At 40.7% G+C, this 24,829-nt stretch overlaps 1 protein-coding gene across 31 annotated transcripts in view; it reads left to right on the plus strand.

Annotated features, from left to right (window-relative positions):
* NFYC (nuclear transcription factor Y subunit gamma) overlaps nucleotides 1-24,829 on the plus strand; it is a 64,645-nt gene that overhangs the window by 9,439 nt on the left and 30,377 nt on the right. For 2 of the 31 annotated variants that reach the window (XM_060396581.1, XM_060396801.1), the window contains exons 1-5: nucleotides 6,103-8,076; nucleotides 8,190-8,250; nucleotides 9,029-9,134; nucleotides 10,219-10,482; nucleotides 11,741-11,877. The exons of 2 other annotated variants lie outside the window; for them this stretch is intronic. In XM_060396581.1, coding sequence (XP_060252564.1) covers nucleotides 11,838-11,877 — 40 coding nt within the window. In that variant the 5' untranslated portion in view covers nucleotides 6,103-8,076; nucleotides 8,190-8,250; nucleotides 9,029-9,134; nucleotides 10,219-10,482; nucleotides 11,741-11,837. Of the gene's footprint in view, nucleotides 1-5,781; nucleotides 5,916-6,102; nucleotides 8,077-8,154; nucleotides 9,135-10,218; nucleotides 10,483-11,740; nucleotides 11,878-24,829 lie in introns of those variants that run through there. 27 more of the 31 variants (XM_042246351.2, XM_060396759.1, XM_060396670.1 and 24 more) reach the window with 23 other exon arrangements.

The following is a 24,829-nucleotide window of genomic DNA, read 5'->3' on the forward strand; positions in this document are numbered from 1 at the left end:
TTTTAAAAGTATATAACCCAAAATAATAATGCTGCTTGATTCTGGCTACTTGGATTGAAGGTATTCTTTAAAAAAAAAAACAAACAAACAAACTCAAACCCACAAACCTATATCAGTGCAAAAATGCTATATATATCCATTTCATCAGCTTAGTGTATAATAAGTCACACAGCAAATTTAATAGTCAAATGACAATGGCTTTGTTTGTCCATCTCAACATATGAAAAGTTCATTTTTCTGTAGATGTTCTCGTCTCTGATATTTCCTGGGACCCCGGGTTTACTTACTAGTCCAAAAGGGTCAATTAAGGACACCATCAATAAAATGTTCAGGCTGCTAAAGAGCCTGGTTTCTTTGCTGCTATTTTTGCTTCTGCTGGAATACAGTATAACCTCCAAGATCAAGTCATCTGGGGTACTGAGCAAGACCCTGTCCTTAACAGGAATTGTCATGGTGGTTGAGACCAGCTTCTGCTGTGACTCTGGTTCTTTAGTCATTCTTCAGGATGCTATATCAGGAGTTGTGCTAGCTTCAACTTTTTGTGTGTCCAGGATCTGGCTTTTACTTCTTTTATTGAATCTGAAGCTGTCACTGCGATGGACCAGCATTCCTCCATGGCCCTCATCAGTTGGAGCTGAGTAGTAACTGCTCCCCTCCCCCCTTCTTTGGCTGTGCTGCATGGCTTGTGGGATCTTAGTTCCCCAACCAGGGATCGAACCCAAGGCCCCTGGCAGTGAACGTGCCAAGTCCTAACCACTGAACCACCGGGCAGTTCCCCTCAATCCCCGTTACTGCTTATTATTTCATTGACAGTATGGCCAGGTTCAGTTCAGTTCAGTCACTCAGTCGTGTCTGACTCTTTGCAACCCCATGAACTGCAGTACGCCAGGCCTCCCTGTCCATCACCAACTCTTGGAGTCTACTCAAACTCATGTCCATTGAGTCAGTGATGCCATCTAACCATCTCATCCTCAATCGTCCCCTTCTCCTCCTGCCTTCAATCTTTCCCAACATCAGGGTCTTTTTAAATGAGTCAGCTCTTTGTATCAGGTGGCCAAAATATTGGAGTTTTAGTTTCAACATCAGTCTTTGCAGTGAACACCCAGGACTAATTTCCTTTAGGATGGACTGGTTGGATCTCCTTCCAAGGGACTCTCAAGAGTCTTCTCCAACACCACAGTTCAAAAGCATCACTTCTTTGGTGTTCAGCTTTCTTTATAGTCCAACTCTCACATCCATACATGACTACTGGAAAAATCATAGCCTTGACTAGACGGAGCTTTGTGGACAAAGTAATGTCTCTGCTTTTGAATATTCTATCTAGGTTGGTCATAGCTTTCCTTCCAAGGAGTAAGCGTCTTTTAATTTCATGGCTGTAATCACCATCTGCAGTGATTTTGGAGCCCCTCAAAATAAAGTTAGCCACTGTTTCCACTGTTTCCCCATCTAATTGCCATGAAGTGATGGGACCGGATGCCATGATCTTCGTTTTCTGAATGTTGAGCTTTAAACCAACTTTTTCACTCTCCTCTTTCACTTTCATCAAGAGGCTCTTTAGTTCTTCACTTTCTGCCATAAGGGTGGTGTCATCTGCATATCTGGGGTTATTGATATTTCTCCTGGCAGCCTTGATTACAGCTTGTGCTTCATCCAGCCCAGTGTTTCTCATGATGTACTCTGCGTATAAGTTAAATAAGCAGGGTGACGATATACAGCCTTGACGTACTCCTTTTCCTATTTGGAACCAGTCTTAGACCAGGTTAGGGTTTGATTTATATCTCTGTTCTGAGCACTGAGGATATATGTAGATATAAATGAGACACAGTTGCTGCCTTCAAGAAGTCCTTGTCTGGTAATAGACGTGTTAAAAAGTAATTCAGTATGTGATAGGTTCTGTAGTCAAGTGTATGTTTAAATGTTAACTGAGCACGTACCACATGCCAGGTGTTAATGTTGAGTGCTGTAACTTATCTCATTTAAGCCTCAGCACTTCTGTGAGTTGGTGTTACTTTTTTAATTTCCATTTTACACATGAGGAAGTGAGCTCTGAGATGGTTAAGTAACTTGGCCAAGGCTATAAAGCTAGTAAGTAGGTAATTGTGATTTAAAATCAGTTTTCTGACTAAGAGCATCAATTCCCACCCTGCCTTCTTTGGAATCATTAAAGCTTGACCCATGTAACCAGATGCACTTGTTCTTATCTTCAGTTCAGTTCAGTTCAGTTCAGTTCAGTCGCTCAGTCTTGTCCGACTCTTTGCGGCCCCATGAATCGCAGCACACCAGGCCTCCCTGTCCATCACCACCTCCCGGAGTTCACTCAGACTCACGTCCATCGAGTCAGTGATGCCATCCAGCCAGTGATGCCATCCAGCCATCTCATCCTCAATCGTCCCCTTCTCCTCCTGCCCCCAATCCCTCCCAGCATCAGAGTCTTTTCCAATGAGTCCACTCTTCGCATGAGGTGGCCAAAGTACTGGAGTTTCAGCTTCAGCATCAGTCCCTCCAAAGAAATCCCAGGGCTGATCTCCTTCAGAATGGACTGGTTGGATCTCCTTGCAGTCCAAGGGACTCTCAAGAGTCTTCTCCAACACCACAGTTCAAAAGCATCAATTCTTCAGTGCTCAGCTTTCTTCACATTCCAACTCTCACATCCATACATGACCACTGGAAAAACCACAGCCTTGACTAGACGGACCTTTGTTGGGTGTTTTTTAGGGCAAGATGATGCAATTGTCTGGTGAGAGGCTCCTGAGAGCAGGACTGGGGAAGAATATGAGTTAGAATAGCAGAGGCTCTTGGTCCACAGCAATGATAAGCTAGAGAAAGCTATCCTGTGTGGAACTGCCAGGTGGAAATTCTAGGGTAATTTGAGTTCTTTTCCCACTTGTTGTTAAGTCGTGTCTGACTCTTTTGCAACCCTGTGCACTGTAGCCTGCCAAGCTCCTGTGTCCATGGGATTTCCCAGGCAAGAATATTGGCGTGGGTTGCCATTTCCTTCTCCAGGGGATCTTCCTGACCCAAGGATGGAACTGATGTCTCCTGCATTGCCAAGTGGATTCTTTACCACTGAACCACCTGGTAAACCCCCACTGGTGTCTTGAATTCTACTAAAGTGACTGCTGATGAGAAATAGGGATTGAAGTGTTTTTCTTGCAAACTGCCAAGAACTAATAAAAACTACGCCAAAGACCATCACAAAGTATCAAGGGGCATGTTTGGTTTAATCTGGGGCATTAAAAGCAGAGTCAGAGGTAGACTTTTGGAACAATAGCCAGACCTCAGCCGGGATTGGTGGTGAAAGGCATGGATTCCCAGCATAAAGCTGGGGAAGATTTTTAGTAGCAGCTGGTAGTCCTCCTACACTGTCCTTTAAGGCTCAGGAGTTGCTTTCTGCAGGGTTGCAGGGTATGCTGGAGATAAAAAGAGACATTACTTCATAGTAGCTTTGGGGCCTTAAGGAGCTAGGCCTTTCTGAACTTTAACCCCTATGTAAAACAAGAAATTTGGATTGGGTGACCTTTAGTATTTCCCCCCCCCCCCCCCCCCCCCCTTTTTTTAATGCTTGTTCAGACACAGTACAGTATACTTTACATACGCTAGGTCATTTAATTCTTAGAGTGACTCTGTGATACAGATGGTGATATCCATATATTACTGATAAGGAAACTGAGGCTCAGGGTTAGCCTAGTGTCATACAGTTAATAAGTAGAGGAATCTTAATTTGAAACTAACTCTTCCTGATTCCCAGGTGTTTAGTTGGTTTGATGTGAATAAGCATATTCCTCTGCTTCCCACCCCTCAAAGCAGCTTTTTTGCTTCCTTGCAGCTGACATGACCCCCAGTCTTATGAGGTTAAGCTAGGCTCTAGCGTGAATAAGGCACACAACTGGCCTATTGGCCTTTTGCCTTCCTTTCCAAAGTTGGTAGCTATTCAGGGTCTAAACTTTTCAGAAAAGACCTGCAATGCCTGTAACTTTGTGTAGCTTCAGGAATTGTCCCACAATGCACTCTGTTAGCGTATCTAAGCTCTTATTTAGATGCTGTAGTGAAATTGCCATGTAGTCCTTTAATATTTTAATGTATAATGTTTTTAATGATATAGTTGTTTCTAATCCTTATAAATTATACATGTGAGGCGTGCTGCGATTCATGGGGTCGCAAAGAGTCGGACACGACTGAGCGACTGAACTGAACTGAAATGTTTCTTGTAGTTCAGCAATAAAATTTGTATCAAATTATGGAGTGCTGTTTGTCAGATACTTAACTGGATCTCTAACCAACAGATGAAATTAAACATCAATCAGATTCCTAATTTTTAAATTAATGAAGTTGGGTGTGATGACTAGTGCTATCTATGCGTACAGTCAGCGTCTGTGTATACTGAACTCATAAATACAGAGGGTCAAAAGTACTGCACCACCTAATATAAGGGGCTTGATCATCCTCAGATTTTAGTAAATGTGGGGGATCCTGGAACCAGTCTCCCATGGATACCAATGAAGGACTGTACATGTGACACCTGAGAATTTCCTTGGACTTGGGCCTGGGGTGCTCCATGTCTTGGTAAGCATTGTAGTGCCATGGCAAGGTTACCACCTGGGGTGGGACCTGAGTTTAAATCCTAGATGAATGGCTAGGGGCCAGTTGCTTAACGTTTCTGCACCTCAGTCTTTCTCTAAGAGAAGTTAGTATGGCAAAGTGATTGGACAGTCCGCCTTGCTTCTTTTTCAGGAAACTGCTGGATCTCTGCATGTGTCTATAATGACCTCTTATGTAAAACTGAGGAATTTCTAGAAAGGATCTCATCTGTCTGGCAAAACAGTTGTGTTGTTTAGTCCTGGGATATTTTGTTTTGATGAGAGGAAGCAGATCTAAGGAGATTGTTGAAGTCCTCAGGTAATAGTGAGATGTTTCTATTTGAATACTTTAAAAAAATTTTAATTTTCACTGTATTAGGCTTCTCTTAAAATATAAACAGTTGGGCACATAATCCATAACGAGTCTTTGACCACCACTGGTAAACTTTAGTACCCAGAATGTCTTCAGTAACCACGATACTTAAAATTCATCAGCTCTGCTGCTTATTCTTAAAAATGTGGTAGAAAAGTTAATCCTTTTGATATCAGAACTCTGCTGTATTGAAAGCTAATCAGCAATATTTTGTAACCACTCTGAATAAATTAGTTAACCCATCAAACTATATTGTTTTAAACAGTATAGTCACTAATGTTCACTCTTCACCAGTTTTTCCCCCCTTTATCATTATATTTTCCTCTTGGGTTCCTGGTGGACTTCTTGAAAATACCACTGTCCCTGTCACTAACTTCATACATTATCACGGAATTTTTCTATTTAGATTCGGTTGTATTTCAAAATAATGAAATGTGTGCTTTTGAAATTACCATGGACATAATGTCAGATGCCTTTTTGGAAATCTTGCAGAGTGCTGTATGACCATTGATATCACTCTTTGTTACTTTAAAGAAGCTGTATTTTCTTTGGAGCCATTGGATTTAGCCCACCCAGTTTTCTTTTTCTTCTTCTGTTAATGCTCAACAGAAAGCTGAAGATAGTTAAGCCACAACTTTCCAACCTTGTGCACATTGCTTTTCTGGTTTACTGCCATAGGATCCTGTAGCAGTATCTTACAGACATCTTTGATGGCCAATCAGAAGCAGTTAAATTACCTTAAATTTTTTTAAATGGAACTCTGACAGCCAATAAGAAATCCTTTGGGTGGGAACTGTAACAGCCCTTTCGGGTGATTTTACGAACACTTCTAAAATTTCAGAATCTTCTGTTTTGGAAGCACGTGTGGCCCTAGTGCATCTGCTGTGTGCATTTGCCAGGCATTTTGAAGCCTTAAGTTCCTTGTAGTTTGAAGTCTGGATCTGACCCCTGTTCTGCTTCTCAAGGTAACTTTAAAACAGGAAGTGTGCAAAGGAGGTAACTGATGACGTGAGCAGCCAATCATGGCTTTGTGTTCTTAGCTGATAAAGCTGCTCAACCAATGGGACCACTCTGGAGGCAAGGTTTGGTGTCAAATAGCATGCTAGATTGAATGCCTTTGACTGTTAAAGTGGAAGGAGGCTGCAGGGCTTCATTGGAGCCTCGGAGTTTTTCACTGAGGCAGGGGTCAGCTGAAAGACAAAGAAAAATGGCGAATAGTTTGCTGGGGGGTGGGGGGACAGCTGTTCGGGCTTTCACTGGAGTGGACATTCCAGACTCAGGTTTCTGCATCTCCTGCTGCCTTTTGTTTCCTCCGTCCTTTTGGGGGGGGAGGGATAGGAGTGACTTAAATTCTCCCTGTCCGAGGAGATATAAATAACTACATGTAAAATTAATGCAGTTCCCGGTAAGTTTAATTCTTTGTTTTGTGTTAAGATGGTAGAAACTGTTTAGCTTCCGAGAGTGTAGACAAGTTGCACTGTTTGAGAAAATGGCCACTTTACATTCCATGCATACCTTTTGGTGCACCTAGAATACCTTGCTCTGTTTAGATTTTGCATGCCCTTCAACTAGGATTTCTTTTCCTAGTTGAGTATTGACTAGAGCAGGTACATGAAGGAAGGCTAATCATTTTTCAGGGGCACACAGAAGCAAAGCACTTTCTCTTTGCTTTCGGTAAACTTAACTGTTTTCCAAATAATTTTCCTTTGTTCAAGTGCACTGAACCTTTCCTATAGAATAAGCTGAGTTGTTGTGAGACTTTTTCTGTTTCCGTGCACTTTGTTGACATTTGTGTTTTCAGAGGTGGAAGTAGCACCATTGCTGTTCTAAATTTGTGTGAAAATATGATTTGCACTGGGATGCAGGTTCTAATGGTAAATGGTAAAGGCCCACATGCCAATGTGAAATTCTCCCATAACTTTCTTGATTTACCTGTCTGCTTCTGCATTCTAATAAGTACCAGTTAATGAACAGCTTTTGTTTTAAAATGCACATTTTAGCTTCGAATGCTGGTTAGAAACATCTCCACTATATTGGCAGTGACAAGAACAAATCTTTTTCCACCAGTTTCACACATTTTGTTAGGTGTTGATTTGGTTCCTTAAAATGATGTGAGCAAAATGCTTTACATTTTCTATATGAAATCTTTAAAATCCTAATTTTACCTACAGTTTGTGAATAGGAGAGTAAAGTATATAGGCACCCTGTCTTTTGCCCTTGGTCAACCCCCCCCCCCCCTTTAGGGATATGAAACTAATGTAGGTTGCTGGCTAATGGGTAACCAGCCTGTTCTTGTGACTAGTGAAATCTTCCATCTCATGTACTAAGATCCATAAGACACTTGATTCCAAAAAGCAATTCTTTGTTTTCTTTCTGTTTGCAAATATGGAATGAAGGTCATTGGAACATTTCTGCAGCAGACTTAGCATGGAGCAGTGGACCGGCAGCGCTCAGCCTCTGGGGAGGGAAAAGGAGCAGGCCCTGTCCAAGAAGTTTGGAGGCTGTTAATTTGCCTTCCCCTTGAGTAGAGGATTTACCTGAGAGAATCAATGGGGGTTTAGATTTTGGGCTCGTGGAATTGGAGTGGTATAGCAGTCAAAGTTGCTAGACACAGGCCTCTGTCGTTGCTTGGAAAAGTGACCTTGAAAAACTGCTGAGGAGTTGAAAGATTGAAGGACAAAGTTTGTTTATGCAGATTTTGGACTGAAAAGCTTCTATTTAGGATGAAAAGAAGCTGTACTTCTGATGTTCAGGTCCAGTGGTTAGTAGGGTTATGTTATAGATTCAGATTAGGAGTCTCCAAGCAATACAGCAGTGAGGCTGCGTTCATTTTTCTCTCGCACTCTTCTTCATTCCCTCCCCCCAGCAAAAAATTTTAAGTCCTTCTGGTATGATGGTTGAGTGAACTGCCTAACATTCAGAATTCCTTGCATGCTACCTTGTCTTCTATGTAATCTAGAGGATTCTTAGTGAAGAATGGTATTTCAGGAGTTCAAAGTAGTTATGTTTGTGAAACTTCTTTTGGGAAATTGGAATGCTTATGGTAGGAAAACAGTCCTTTACAGAAAAAAAAAAAAGGCAAACGGTCATTCTGAGAAGTTAAGTCGTAAGAGAAAGGAGTACATGGTAAAGATTACTTTTTAACAGATTATTATTTTAGTTTAAATTTGTTTTTTTACAAGTCATTGATTTATATGTTACCAGTTACTCCGGTTTTTAATACGGGATTTAAAAAACAGTTGTAGATACTGAATGACCCTACTGGTCCTGGGAGAAGGCCCGGAGCTGGGGAGGCAGAAGGTAAGTGGCTCACAGTGTGAGGCCTAGGTAACTCTTTTTTAACTTAAGAACTTTGTGGAGTTAGCTTCTTGGAAAGCTGCTACCTCTAGCCTGGGTCCTTAACCTTCTTAGGGTCATGGTCCCTGAGAATCTGACCTACGGCCTGAGAAGGCGCACAGACATGCCTCTGCAGAGCCCCTGGTGACTAAGATATTTTCCAGTATATGTTGAATGGTGTCAGTATGATCTCATTTAACACTTTAGCCAGATAAATGTTTCCCAGAGAAATGAAGAAAACTCTACTTTCATAAGGCGCAGAGACCTAGAGCTAACTGTAATAGGCTGGGGGGTGGGTGCATGTGTAGAGAAGAGGCTTAAACGGGGTCTGAGGTTTGGATATTTGTTAGCTCTGATTGTATCTGAGGCTGCATGGCGCAGTAGCACAAGCAGGAGATGGTGTGCTCTGCTATCACCAGCTTTGTGAGCTTGGGCAAGTCAGCCATTTAGTGTCAGCTTCCTCACATGTAAAAATGGAACCTAAAAATAGCGCCTTCCTATTTAGTGGTGAGTCTCAAATAAGATCATGTATGTCAGAGTGCTTTGTAAACTGTGAAGTGCTGCATAAATGTTGGTTGTTACTAATTCAAACTATGGGTTAAATGCTTATGGAGATAGATGTGGCATCAAAGAAAATGCTGTTATTTTAATATGTTTAAAAAGAGTTTGTTTAAACCTGACACATCTCTTCTTTAACTGGCTTCACATGCCTTCATCTGCATATTCCTGTTTATGCTTATAGGACCCCATGTAATGCAGACATTGAGACCATCAAACATTCCTTTACCAGGATTCCTGTGGAAGAATTTTAACCCTTTAGTCAAAAATCAAGGATCTCTTAGAGCAAGGTAAAATGAGAACGCTGGTTTTTTTAAAACCCTTGTTAGATTTAGGGACCTCTCAGAATAAACACCGAAACCTGTTCTGATTATATACTAAGATTTGCAGTAGAATGCAAGTAAGTTGTAATAGTTGTAGATGTTTAACAGGAAGGGGTTACATTTTTAGTTTGTGCACCAATATTTATAAAGTAAACGGGAGCCACTTTTCATTTGCTTAGTGGTCATATGATCTCTTTTATGTCAGTTTTCAAACTTGTAAGCTAGTGAATGTTCGGATGAAGATTTAAAAAATACTTGGTCTCATCAAAATATAAATGCGGGAATAAATTTCTCACAGTTAATACCTATTGTAAGATACATTTCCAAGGTAAATGGTGGGAACTCATGCGGTTTTCTTTCTTGCCCATTTTACATGCCTGGTGTCATCTGTTCTTAGGGTTCCCCCCTGCACCCCCAGGGGTGGTGGTGATAGTGGATATTTTATAATCTATTTGATTTCCGGTCCTATTAAGTCATTTCCTCTCAGGCATGGTCAGTCAGCGTTGATGTCTACCTCCTTTCTGTGCACTGAAAGAGTCATTTTTATGAAATAAGGTTTGGCAAAATTGGCATTGGCCTCTACACATAAAATTCTAGTTTCAGGGATGTGTATGTTTGAAGACAGCAGTCATGGTCACTGGGAACTTTTTGTTCCTAAAAGAAGATGGGAATCTCCTTTTAAAGAAGCAGTTTACTTTCGTGGAGGCTCCAGTGACCCGGAAGAGACTTTTAAAGCTAATCATTTGTACGTGGTCTTCTTCATGAAAGACGTCATTTTTGTCTGTCCCTAATCCCAGTGAAATATGCATACAGAGTGTGTATACTGTTAAGTTAACCCAGTGAAGATTATTTAGGGATCTAGCCTGATTCCCTTCTCGGGAAGTGGGGAAGCTGAGGCCCAGAGAGGCTAGTTGTCTGGGTCTTTCAGCTTTTTAGTAAGTGGTCAGAGATTGAACTCCAGCTCAGTTCATTCAGTGTTTCTTTTATTTCTCTAGGTTGTTTTTACTTACTATGTTTCATATTTGTCTTCCTTTCTGGTACATCTGTACAGGTTTGCTGTGTGAATACAGAAGGGACAGAGAGCAAGTGGGCCGTGGAAGACGTTCAGATGTCTCCATGTGGAGCCTGTTGGTTAAGAAAGTCTGCTGTGGCGGCAGACTTACTGTCGATTTGGGATCTGAAGATCTCTGGCCTCAGTTAGTTGCTTATGCAGAAAGCTGAGAATCAGCTAGGAAGCTGATGGTACCCACCTGGTTGAACTGTCCCGGAGAGCAGGATCTCTTTTATGTGTTCCTTTCACTGCAAGGAAGTAAAGGTACACAAATACAACACCTGCATGCCAGGTAGTTTTGTTGTCATTGTTAACACACCTCAAGAACATGCTAATTCCCAAACAAGTTTGGGCCTGGTTCTTCAAGTGGTTCCTTAAAGCCAACCAGTATGTAATAAACAAAGATCCCAAGATCTTTTTAAGCATTTGCCAAGACTGAATAGAAATCATTGTGTATATACTTCCAAAGGAACATTTTAAGTATGCCAACTTTAATCATTACTGCCAGCAAAATTAGTATTGTATACCTGCATATGTGTGCTTGGGTAGTTGTAGGTTTGATTTTTGTTTTGATTTTATTTTGCATATTCTCTGGTAGACCATAATGTACTTGAAAATTTTTAATTTTTCCCTTTCGTGGCTGGATTTCTTTTAACTACCTTCATATATTTGAACAAAAGATGTAGTTTGTTGAAAGAACAAGAGCTTGAATAATGTAACTCATGTTCTATTTAAGTCTTGAGGTATACTGTGACTGAATTATAGTAGACACAGCTGGATGATATCTACTTCACATCTGCTTAGTTTTCTTTTTAATCGGTTCTTTCTGCTACCTCTGTTGGGCTTGGCTCTTTAGAACTTAGATTCTATTTGCAATATCACCCATATCTTCCCGTCTCTCTCCTTGGCATCGAAAAGCCAGACTCCACTTGTTCAGTAGTTGACCAAAGTTTTTCTGTAAGGGTATTTACTATAAACTAAGTTAACAACTCTACCCTGCAGTGAAAAAGGGCAATTGAAGGATAAGAAATGAAGATAAAGTGTAAAGGCAGAACTAAAGGGAAAAAAAATCTTGTAAATGTTTAACTCTGAAGTGGCATAACATAGCTTGTGACCTTGTGTTCCTTAGTTCAGAGGAAGAAAGGATGTATAAAAATAACCACAGCAAACAGCAGTACTGATTCACTTGGTTATCCTTTTTTCTTGGAAGTTCTGTCATTTTGGTCTGTCTCTGTAGTTTCAGTTATACAGAAGACTAAAGAGAAGACCTGCTTAACTGGAAATATCCAGACACAATTAGTGTTTCCTTTATCTACCTACGCTATATAGTTCTGGTGTGTATTTGTGTTAGTAGTTCAGTCATGTCCGGCTCTTTGTGACCCTATAGACCATAGCCCGCCAGGCCCCTCTGTCCGGAGACTTCATCAGGCCAGAATGCTGATGTGAGTTGCCATTCCCTTCCCCAGGGGATCTTCCTGACCCAGGGATCAAACCTGCATCTCCTGTGTCTCCCATGTTGCAGGCAGATTCTTCACCACTCAAGCCATCGGGGAAGCCCCTGTGAGAAAATACTGAAGCTGAATGTTTTATATACTTCCTTCACTAACTCACCTGCATGCATGTCTCATTTATGTGGAGATTTCAAAGAAATGTCTGCAGGTAAAATTGGTGTGTACTGTAATCTTTCTAATACTGCAGGATCTAACAGTCTGGTAGGGGAGACAGATGATGTATATCAGGTGTATGAAACTGATATGGAAAGTGTACTCAAAAGGCACAGAATTCAGAGAAGGGGGACCCTCTGGCTTAGGAATGAAGGAAGGCATTTTAACTGGGTGTTGGACTTGGAGCTAGGGGCATGAGCACGTCAGGTGTGGGGAACAGGAGGAGCAGCATCATGATTCAAAAGGTGTAGTGTGGGCTGAGAGCAGTACATTGTCTAGTCTGCATAGTGCATAAGGATATGAGTTAGGGATAGGTCTGTCGGTCCCAGGTCGCTTCCGTCGTGTCCACTCTTTGCGACCCTATGGGCTGTAGCCCGTCAAACTCCTGGAGTGGGTTGCCGTGCCCAACTCCAGGGGATCTTCCCAACCCAGGGACTGAACTCATGTCTCTTGTGTCTCCTGCATTGGCAGGCGAATTCTTTACCACTCACGCCCCCTGGGAAGCCCTGAGGGAGTCACAAAAGAAAATCTCAGGAGTGAGTTGGGGTCAGGTATTGGAGGGCCTTGACCTGCCAAGCTAAGAAATTTGAACTGTCTCTCCTTAATAATGGTAAACCACTGGAAATGTTGGGTGATAGGTTCATGTAACATTATCAGAGCTGTGCTTTTATAATATTCATTAACTATAATTGTAGAAATGACCAGAGGATCCTAGAAATAGTAAACATTATGCAGTGAGTTCACATGCTAGGTTCACAACCCATAGGATTATTGTGAGGGTAAAAGAGCAGGGTAAAAGGCTTAGACGCATACTTGGCACACAGTCTTAAATGAGTAGCATTAGCTGTTATCCATCATTTTTATTATTACATGGAAGAGATGAGAACCTGAGCAGAGATAGTGGCAATATGAAGAAAGGTCAGGAGATGGACACTGTTATTACAGAGTTTACCAGTTGATTAGAATTGAACAGAATCTAGGATGACTCAGATTTCAAGCCTGGGAGACTGGAGGATGGAAATAGAAAAGTTGGAAGGAGCAGGTTTGGGGAAAGAAGAAGACAGATGTAACTTTAGACAAAAGGAGTTAAGAGTTCTGGGTGGCTTTCCATTGGAGATGTTTAGCAAGCAGGACTGGAGCGTTGGAGAAATACCAGAATTGGTAAAATATGTTTGGAATTTAAGTTAATCAAGATCATAACTGAACCTGGGGAATGGATGGGAAATCAAGGGAAAGGATGGACAGAGGACCAGAAGAATAAAGCTTCGTGTCCATGACGGAAACACAGAAAAGGTTGGACCCTGAAGTTGAGACATCTAGAAATGAGCATTGTGGAGTGCCATGCGTGATACACGATCTTCTCACAGGTTAAAGTGAGCAAGGGCATCAGTATTAGCCCATCAGTTCAGTTCAGTCGCTCAGTCGCGTCCGACTCCTTGTGACCCCATGAATCACAGCACACCAGGCCTCCCTGTCCACCACCAACTCCCGGAGTTCACTCAAACTCATGTCCATTGAGTCGGTGATGCCATCCAGCCATCTCATCCTGGTCGTCCCCTTCTGCTCCTGCCCCAATCCCTCCCAGCATCAGGGTCTTTTCCACTGAGTCAACTCTTCGCGTAGGTTAAATATTAAGAAAGGTAATGCTAACATTTCCAGTGTGTGCCTTGATACGAAGAAGATTAGAAATACTGCCCTATGATCTGGCCTTCACTTTTTCTGAAAAAGTACAGGTATTTCCTTGAAAAGTTATGCAGTAGCTCTTTGAGATTAGTTATATATATGTTTATGTATATGTGTGTGGATGCATAACCTCAGGCTTTCTTGTTTAAGCTCTTAAGTATACACACACATCTCTATCCAGTGCAAAGACTTTTCCCTAAGTTGCATCCACCTAATCTTATCACTGTTGGCTTTGTAAAGCCTCCAATAGCAGCGTTCTGCATGAAGCCAACCATAAATACACAAGTAGGAATTTGGCAACATTTACTTAGCAAGTAATTTATATCCACATGGTCATGATAACACTGAAGAGCAGCACACATAATAAATTACCAGGAATAGAACCGCCTCATCTGTAGGATTAAGCAGATTTCTAGGCTAGGTATGTTGTAACTATCCTCAGTCTAACAGAGGCAATAAGAGCCTTTTCATTAGAGGAATAGTGATAAGTTTCCAGCCGTTTTACTCCGTTGTTTATATCCTGAACTCCATGATCATTTCTCATCTGGTAATTAACAGGCCAGATGCTCATAACGCTACCCTTGAAGGTAGTTAAGTAATGTAATATGTTTTCATGAAACATAGTCCTTTACAGTTAATGGAGTGATTTTTAAAGTTTTTGTCAAACAAGATAGGTGAACACAACTCTTTCTTTTCAGAATGAAACATAGTACAAATAGGTAGCATACTAGTATGAATACTACCATTATGTTGGGGAATTATCTAAATTTACTAAGATCAGAGAAATAGATGAGGGATTTCCAAACAGATACAAGGTTAGAATTGTGTTGTTCTCTGGTGTTCCTTAGATGTGCAAACGTACACTTGTTGTATGTATTGGGCACCTCTTATATTTGAGTTCTTACCTTGAACCACAGAGATTAGTGTTTTTAGATGGGTCAGTGTGTTCTTAAATAATCAGCTGCTTGTATTTCCTAGCTGTGATTTATAACCTTCGTTTTATCCCTGTTAAGGTAGTTAGGGACAGGGATTTTGATTCTAAGAGGAAAATGACCACATAATTAAAATAACATTGCCAATATGTTCACAGAGTAGCTATGGCAGGTGATTCCTCCTGAGAGTGTGCGGCAGTGGACGTGGCTCCAGTAAGTGGGGGCTAGGCTAAGGCTGTTGCTCTCAACTATAGTGAAAAGATAGAGACTTCTCATCATCAGGCCCCCAGAAAGTGAACTTGATCTACTGGACCTTGTTATGTCTACTCTTGGTTGGTGACCAGATGGCCCCAAGTCCTCGTGCTTATGGGCAACTGCAGCTTTAACAAGCTTAAAAACCTTAAACTTTTACCCGGAAATATGTAAGAATCTGACATCTTGGCTTTTTGGGGTATGTTCTCCAGGAAGGATGATCAGGAAAACTAAAAGATAAAGGGCTTGATGGGTTTATGTTCCAGGCTGAGAAGATCCCTAGGTTCTCAAGTGTTTGGTCCTTTGCTGAGTTACCAGTGCTAAAGCAGGAGGAGAGCATGCTGTGAAAGAGCATCAGTTCAGTTCAGTCGCTCAGTCATGTCCGACTCTTTGCGACCCCATGAATCGCAGCACGCCAAGGCCTCCCTGTCCATCACCAACTCCTGGAGTTCACTCAGACTCGCGTCCATCGAGTCAGTAATGCCATCCAGCCATCTCATCCTCGGTCGTCCCCTTCTGCTCCTGCCCCCAATCCCTCCCAGCATCAAAGTCTTTTCCAGTGAGTCAGCTCTTCGCATGAGGTGGCCAGTAGAGCTGAGAATAAGGGCATATGGGTCGTGGTTCTGGCTCTGGCTCTGGCATACACTTGCCCTGTAACCTAAGACATGCCCCTCAGTCTTCTGGATTAAGTGTCTTTATCTGTCAGATGGGAATATTTGTGTTTGTAGTAAAGAATAAATGAGATAATGTAAAGGAGGAAAGCTACTTTACAAAGTGTAAAGCATGTACAAATGCAAAGGATTAGCGTAACCATCTCCGTTGCTTTGCATTCTTTGAAGTGGTCTTTACATTCTCTGTTCCTGACAGCTGTATACACAGAGGTGGGAGATACAGCGTTTGGTTGACTTGGAGGATTTGTTTATTCTCATGCCGTTTCTTGCTTGCTTTTAACTTTCAAATCAGTGCTAAAAGACACTAAGCAGAGGGCAGAATTTGGTGTCTGTGAATCAGCAGAATCATGCAGCTAAATCAATAAAGCCAAGCTCTTATTGACGCTCTTTTAATGCCCTCCAAGTTTTTTATCGAGAATTCTCCAGTTTTTAGATGGATTAATTCACCAGCACAATCTTCCATTTTTCAGTGGAGTCTATGATTAGATAATTATGAACATTTGTGTTAACATTTTCTAAAGTAGCACAGGTTTCTTCCCATCCCCACTATTTTTTTTACTTTTCCATTGTATTATTACACAGCAGTTATTGCACAGCTGAGCCTAGGTACTTGAGAAGGGGTTTCCCCATATGCACATTTCAAAGAAAAGAACCCAGAGTGAAGTCAAAGGTACCTGGGGTCTTAAAATAGTTCTTGAGGAGCTTGTGTTTGTTCATTAGTAGATGTGTGTTGAGTTCCCGCTAAATGCAAGCCATGTTTTCCTTGAGGATGTGCCAGAAACAAAGATAATTAAATAAGAACTGGGCAGAAAATAAGAGCATGAAAATTTTAGGCTTGAAAAATAATGTGCCTAATAATAATAATGTGTCTGAAGACAGTGAATATGCCAATTATAGAAATAGATTTTATTGGTTGCCAGGAATGGTTTCTTGGGGAGAAAAAAAATTTAGTGATCACTGATCAGTGACTGTGTATGTTTAATTTCTTACAGTTGTGTGTAGTGTGAAAGTAAGCTCCTTAGCAGTGCTAGTCCCCCCAAAAAACTTTAAAAGTTGGTTTCAGTCCACTAGATAGTCTCAAAAATTACTACTTTCACAACATGTTCCCTTTACTCCAAGATCTTAGATGGAGATAGAAGCAGCCAGGGCTCTTTTCAGAGCTCCAAACAGAATCTTGCTCTTGGTTGGGGGGGCCAGATGGGATGGGATACTGCCTAGATTCCAGGTCTCCTCCACCTTCTAACATAAAAAACAAGATTCCTTCTGCAAAACAGAACAGCCACATACTCCCTGCTTACAGAAGTCTGAGGTGTCCAAGGAGACACGTTCTAAGAATTTTAGTTTTTTTGGATTTGTCTAGAGAGACGGCCTGCATAGCTGCTGATCATTGATATTCCCAAGGATTTAAGTTAAGAGCATATCTAATCATATCTATCTTGAATTCTTTATTTGGAACTAGTACATTCATTCTGAATTTAAAACTTTAAAGGACTTTAAGTTATTTTATGTTTATAAAAGAAGTGGAAGAAGATTTCTCAGTGCAGTTGTTTCTGTACATCTGACTCTGCACTCCGGAAACTCTAAGTAGTCTAAATTAGAGAAAGAAGCAAATTGGGTTACTTGTTACTGTATGTAAGGGAGATTGGTCTTTTGGTGTGGTACTGTGTGTGGGACTGGCCAGACCAGGAGGGATGACTTGTCTAGCTCTGAGCAGTGATTCTGACATGCCATATGACATTTATATGGTGCTTGGTATTTTTCAAGGCCTTCTTACATGTGTTCCCCGTTTGTGTGCTGCAGCTGCCCTGTGAGGTGACCAGAGGCCTCCGGAAGTTAAGTGACCAGTTAGTAGCCAGAGAACAAGAACCTCCAGGTCCAATAGATTTTCTTTATGTACTTAGCCTGTATTTTACTGCCCCCCACTGTTTGCAGCTGAGTATTCATAGGTGCTTCTGACTGTCCTAGAGATAAGCAAGAGGGAATGGAAAAATAGAAGAGAGAGTGAGGGAGCAAGGAAAGAGACACAGAGAAGTAAGAGAAGGATGTTTATATGATAGGAGATGGCAGCAAGCTATCTTCTCTTCCATGAGCATCTTCTCTTCCATGTTTGCCACAGAGATTTTGGGAGCAAGTGGATTAAAATGATCTTTTGGGTTAAGGATTTGAGTCAGTGATCAAAGCTGAGATTGCTTCTATCTCTGAATAGTTTGCATATACACACACACCTTAAAGCAACATGAAGTGAGAGCGAACAAGCTGTACTAAACCAAGAACAGAATTTTAGAGCTTTTGTATTTCCAGCTTCTGCATTTACTACATGCGACCTTGAGCACAAAGATACCCAACTCTTGGCTTTCTTATCTGTGAAACTGGAATGATACTGATATCTTTGGCACTGAGCTGAGTGAAGATCAACTGAGGATAATGTATGAAACAAGTATTATGTAAAACTCTAAAGCTCTTAAGTTGGTACTTTTGAAACATTCTTCAGAATCACATTTTTCACTTCTGGGCATACGTCAACTCAGGATCCTGCTAGAGACTAGGCGAAAGGTTGTTCTTAGAGTTTCTGAGTTTCAGAGAGATCCAGGAAACAAAATGATTCTTTGTTTTAGAATATGATTTAGCTTAGACAACAGGCACTATGGACTTCCCTGGTGGCTCAGAAGGTAAAGAACCCACCTGCATTGCTGGAAACCTGGGTTTGATCCCTCGGTCGGGAAGATCCCCTTGGGGAGGACATGGCAACCCACTCCAGTATTCTTGCCTGGAGAATCCCCATGGACAGAGGAGCCTGGTGGGCTTCAGTCCACGGGGTCGCAAAGAGTCGGACACGGCTGAACACACATAGCACTCTCCTTTCTCCAGCTCATGTTAGGGTTCTCTTGGAGGCTCAGAGTCTGAAAAAAACCAGTTACTTGTCATGCTTCCTTCAGAAATGTATTTACTTTCATTAGGTTGGAGTGTCAGGAGAGATGAACAGATATTTTGGGCACAGAGCGGGCTGGAGATTGAATGGGTGAGGAAGCCATCACAGTTGTGTGATCTACTGCAAGCTTTCCAGTCTCCGGCCCTCAGTTTCCCCATTGTTATGTTAGCAAATCCCCTTTTTTGGTAGAGGGCTAGATAATATTTTTAGCTTGTTGGTCATATCCTTTCTTTTGTAACACTTTGAACTCTACTGTTTCCGCATGAAAACAATCATAGACAACATATACGAATGGGGCTGTAGTCTTCCAGTAAAAGTGAATTTACAGAAAGAGGCTGCAGGCCAGATTTGGCTTGGGGGCTGTGGTTTGTGGCCCTTGCCTTTAGAATACCTGCTGGGCTTTGTTCTCCGTCACACACAATGCTGATAGCGTTTTGTTGCTGCCATGTATGCCCATATATCATGTAAGTTGGACATCAGTGAAGGGATGAGGAAGCAAATGTGTGAAGTGATATGTTTACATACCATTTCTATTCCACAGAAACAGTTTTTTTTTTTTTTTTTTAATGTTCTGGTCATGCCTTCCTGTTAAGTTTCATACCATAAGTTGCTCTATCTTCCTTTTTTCCCAGACACACTGTATTATGATCTAGCCCTTGTTTGAAAGATTATGTTGTAGTAGACAGCAAACAGAAGCATATTTTTGTTTTTGAAGGAAGTGTCTCTGCTGCCAGTTTGAACATGTATCTTTGTGAACAGATCTTTAGGAAGAGTAGTGTGCAGCCAGTTCCAACCTATAGTCTTTTGGAAAGCACAGTTTCTTCTGTATGCAGTTAGAAAAGGGGCTTCAGACTTACTTAGCCATTTGGAGTTCAAGACAGACAGACCCTCACACACTGAACTTGGCGTTCAGGATTAGGGAAAGGGGTCTCCAGTAAGACTACATTATTCATTATTACAGTAGTGGGGTACTGTATAATAACCTGTCAGAAGCATGACCATCTGTTATCCAGTTATGTTTAGGACTTGAGTTAGTAAGGTTTCTGGCACCAGGCTTAGTGCTTTCTTGCTTCGGTAGAAGCCTCAGATGAGCTTAAATAAAGACAGTTGAACCCTCTTTTCTCTCTAGTCAGCCTGCCTTGTCTTCATTCATTTATTGCATCCTCAAGCAGTGAAGTGTGGGCCTTCCATACCGGACCGCCCCTTTGCCCTTAGGTGTGTGTGTTCAGTGTACATTGCATCTGCAGTGGCTTAGGGCAGTGACTGGCCCAAGGCCACTAGCTAGTCGGCAGCAGGCCAGTTCACAAACAAAGGTGTTTTTATTTCTAGATCAGTGTTATTTTTCTTCTGAAATTGTCAATTTAAGATTGGTTTTTATTGTGGAAAGCATATGCCTCCTTAATGCTTGAAATCCTTTTTAGCCATTGTGATTGATAATGGTTTCAGGTCCATCTGTATAAACATGAGAACCAACTTGATATTGGTGAAATTGTTCCGTTGCAGAAATTTCAGTTCTCAAATTTAGTTTTCACTTTTCTTTGTAGTTTGGGAGAATATCTAAAATAGCAAGCACAAGTTAGCTTTCCTCTTATTCATTCATTCATATTAATATTCTTTCTTTATCTCTCTTTGTCTCATTCCCCAATTGAAATATAGTATCCCAACAGTTTTAGCCAGTTCAAGTAAAGAAGCTTGGGACTAGCTAACTTCAATAAATGCCTGAGTAGCACTGGAACATAAAATGTGTGTGATAGAGCTGCTAATTGGGCAAAAGGAAAATCATGTCATCTAATGACAGACATGATCAAGATGCAAGTCAAGAGAAGAACTGAAGAAGTTAATGTGCTTTGAACATAGGGAGATGCTTGATATATGTTAAGTTGGAGACATATGGGAACTATTAGGGACATTCTCAGCCTGAAATGCCTAAAGGCTGCAAGTTGGATGGCAAGGGGCATTAAGGTGAAAGATGGTACCAGTGTTTAGATTTGTTCTTCAGTCACAACTGGGCTAAGGCATATTTGCTTACATTTAACAGTGAGAACATTATTTTTAAGTAAAATTTGACTGCCTGGAACGGGGCAGCTCTAGTATTTTAATAGGAAGCAGCGTTGATCAAAGATTGGTCTTCATTTTAGGGGATTTTCATGTGGTCTTTTTTCCTATTCAAGTTGTTGTGATGATAGGGATTTAGGTATTGTCTCCCAACAACATTTGTGTGGTTTTAGTTACTTTAGAGAGCTATATGTGGGTTTAGACATATTACAAAGGATTTTTGTGGAGAGAGCGAGGTATATGCTAAGAAATAGGCTTTAGCTCTAAAGGTACAGAGTTTTAGAGACTAGAGGATATTGTAGTAAAATCTTACGTTTCTTTGTATTTTATGAGCTTGATCATTTTGATACATCCTGTTCCATGTCCAGCATATCACTCAGGGAGGATTTGGTAAGAATGGTACCTGGTCAAAACCAAGAGCTTGAAAGACTTCCAAGAAAATCTCAAAGGAGGAGCACTCTGCTTTTGAGATGTTTTGAAAACTGCTTAGGTCTTCTTTTTTTAAGAATGATAAAGAGTAACTGGGTATTTGAATGACAGTTAGATTGTGTACCCTTGAGTGATCTGATTGAATCATCTCATTTTCTGCATGATTTTCTCGTTATCGTCCTTGCAGTGGATGGCCAATCAGAGGTATTCCCTACCCCCTTTCTCCTCCTGCTTACTTGTCATTAATTTTTTAAACTTTGCTCATCTGTCCTGGTCACCTTTCTGAGAAGATTCTGACTTTCAAGAGCTTTATGCTGTGGATAGTACACACCGATTTTTTCCAGCCTTCTGGTCTGCCTTGTAACTTCCAGGACGTGTGTGTGTGTGTGTGTGTGTGTGTCTGTGTGTGTCTGTGTGTGTCTGTGTGTCTGTGTGTGTGTCTGTGTGTGTGTGTCCCCTTATCCTTCATTTTATCTTAAATTCACTTAAACAAGTCACGTGGATTTCTGATTGTAGTCCTGCTAACACGCGAGAACCTCATATATTCTGAACTTCCTAAAATAGTTTGCCATCCCAATAAATCTTATTTCAGAGCCAGGCTTTCTAAGAGGCCTCTTTTTTCTCAGAAAGTACATATGCAACAACTCTCCTTCATTCGGAAGTAATTATTTATCAGACTTTGTGCTAGGTGCTGTGAGGGAATCCAGAGATGAATCATACTCACGTCCTACCCACAAGAAGCTTATAAACCAGAAGGGGAAATGTGGTAAGAAATACATAAATAATGATCATACAAGGTAATGCGATGAGGGCAGGAAGAAGTACAGATTAAGAGCTCTGAAGGTTCACGGAAGGAGTGATCACTTGTGGTGATTTAGAGACTTGTGGAGAGATGGCAGTTGATTTGAGCATTGGAGAATGGCCTTTTCCTGGTGTACTTTGATTCTTCCCATTTTAATTTTGGAAAGGAAACTGTTTAAAACCAAATAAATTAAAAGATAATGGGAGTTGAGATTACTTATAGCAATAACGTTCAATACTTCATCTGATTCTTAAGTCTTTATTAAATAATTAAGCAGGCAGTCTTATTCAGGTATTTATAAATTAATTAATGAGCATGAATGATAAATCTAATATTAATCATGGATTAAATCTGGGAAATTCTGTTGTGCATTTTTCAAAAGAGTCATCTAAGCTAATGCGGCGTGGTCTTACTGTATGTAAATAGCTTTATCTCATGATAGCAATAGCAATTTAACATGGAGTAAAAAGGATCCTGGAATATAAATCTCTTTCTTTTAAATCCATTCCTTTCTCATCATTCTAGAGGATGAACCTGGCATATTTTCCATGGGTTGTAGATGTTACAAATAGGCTACCTCTGTAGCAAAATCAATTTAGTTGCAATTAATGTAATATTAAAATAAGTGAGAAGTTACTTTATGTTTTTTAACTTAGGTGTTTAGTGAGCAAAATTTTTTTATGATTAGGTTTTATTATTTTAATTTTAAGTTGTGCCATGGTCAGAAAATATTGAGAATACTAGCTTATTTTCATGAAATCTGTTGCTTGAGATTTGATTTAATTTGAAAAGCCCCTTGTGAAGACTGGATTTGCTTTAAGGAAAGCCTTTTGAATAAAAACATTCACCTTTTCTAGGAATTTATAGTAACAATTTATGGTCTTCCAAGAGATACTGAGGATTAGCTACAAATTGTTTCTGTGCAAAGATGCTGGAAAACATGCTCCAAACCATTTTCTCTTTTTCCTCATGAGAAGATCTTCTGTCCCTGATGAGGAGAGTACAGTACCTTTGTGTTTTGAAGTCAGGAATTTATGAAAAGAGGTTTCTGGATGGAAAAATCATGAAAGTTGTAACTACATCTAAAGCTGAAATGATCCTTTGTTTGTAAATTCAACTTAATGTAAAGAAGAGCAGTGAGAGCTGTCCAAAGATGGAAAAGAATGCCTAGCCAGTGCACCAGTTTCCTAGAACTGTGGAGGGAGGAGCTCGTGTTTCAGTGACCTCGTAGGGTGCATTGAGGGAGGGGCAGAGGTTGAAGTAGAGCTGTGAGCATCTTTTAGAGGAGCTGGACCTGGGTGGTTCTTAAAGCACCCCCCACCCCATTGTAAAGTTCTGTGAGGCAGTAAAATGTAAAGAACATTATTATTGATTTGGATTTTTTTGCCATTATCCATTTATGGTTTTCTAATTCAAAATGGGTCTCTCAAGTTAAAAACGTAATACCCTTTAATACGTTTGTCAGTTCCAGAAAGATTTTTTTAACGTTTGTTTTGTGCGCACCCCCACTCCAACAGTGTGTGGCTCTGAGCCAGCCAAAGATTCATTCATAATCTATTGACTGCACAGATGTTTGGGAACTGATTGTGCCAGCACATGCTTAGTTGGGGCCATTCAAGATTTAAACGCAGACTATATACACAGATGGTTTTAAAAATACTTCGTGAATTACGTACCTTGATAACATTTGTGGGAAGAGATCAAAGGACAGTCAAAACTGGTTACCAGCTTTGTAAATCTTAAAGACCTTTGCACTCAGGAATCCTGCTTCTCATTAGCAAGTTGTACAGAGTATCACACTGGCAACTTTGTGCCTCTTCCTTCTTTGACTGTAGCAGCTTACATGGCAGATTCTGTAAGATCAGGCCTCTCCTTGGGTCCGTACACTAAAAGGTTAGATTCATTTTTAAAGTTTTTTGATAATTAATTTCATTTCTGGAAAGGTTTTACTTGCCCTTTTTAAAAAGGTTAGATTCTTGCTCTCATCATTGTCGTGAGTACCTCATAAGAATCTGTTAATAAAAATAAATAACTAAACTTCTCTAGATTACCTTGACTTCTTTGTTCTCAGTACATCTGAGAGAATAGTGTATAGGTCATGTGCCTATGGTGATAAGTGAAGATGTCATGGGAGCTGAGCGGAAATGTTCTTACTTGGTTTTTTAGGCCTCAGGATTTTAATCTAGTCATTTCCAACTGTGATTCAACACTCTTCACTTTACTTCCCTCCAGAAACTCCAGGATCATATTGCTTCCTAGGACTTAGAGTTCCTGCTGATGTATAGAGCTGCCTGTGGGCCTCCAGCACCAGAAATTGGCTCCAAACCTTTTCCCATTACATCATCGCCCACCAATGTCATTACACCAGAGTGAAATCTGCTTTGAAGATTGTATTCTTGTTTTCCTTCTGTTCTTTCCTCTCATCATTTCCTTTAGAAGTAAAAGGGGAAAAAAAAAAAATCAGAGATTTCTAGGACAATCCCAGGCAGACATTTAGGAGTGAATCAGACATCCTCGCAGTCTAAACTTAGATTTATCAGCCTCCATCCACTCTGCTGATAGAGAGTGATCAGCCCAGCATGCATCCACATGGACCCTGGAAAGTAGCAGCTTGGTCATGTGACACCTGGTCTTGCTGCTTTTCTTTCAGCCCTTCAGAATTAGTTCTTAATGACTTAGATAGCTCTCCGCCGGCATCCTGTCACTGGCATATTGAATCTTTTTGAATAATTTCCCAGAATAGAAATTCTTGGGATATCACTAAAGTTTCTTGTTCTTTGTGTTTAATTAAAGTGTTTCTTAGATTTAAGTATTTGCCAGATAAACATTTTAAGCCATCTGGAGTTTTTTACTTTGCCCCCGTAAATCTTTTCAAACATTACAGTATTATCTATATTTATGGTATAGATATAGCTGGTGCAGGGGTCCTTATTCATCTTCCCTCCTTCATGACAAAGCAATTGGCCAAACTTTGGTCCTCTTCTCTCTGTACTGAATTTAATTCCCCATTGTTTTTCAACCATCTTTAAAGCTTCCAGTTAATGGTGTGCTTTGTTTGACTTTGTGCCTGACAACAGGGTTCAGGTAAGCAAAGAACTGGAAGTGATTTCAAGGACTTTGTGCCACCCACTCAGTTACTGGCCTAGGCTGTACAGATTTTGTGTCCTTTGAGGAAGATTTGTTAGAGATTAGAA

This window comes from Ovis aries, chromosome 1 (assembly GCF_016772045.2).
Source record: "Ovis aries strain OAR_USU_Benz2616 breed Rambouillet chromosome 1, ARS-UI_Ramb_v3.0, whole genome shotgun sequence".
Classification (NCBI taxonomy): domain Eukaryota; kingdom Metazoa; phylum Chordata; class Mammalia; order Artiodactyla; family Bovidae; genus Ovis; species Ovis aries.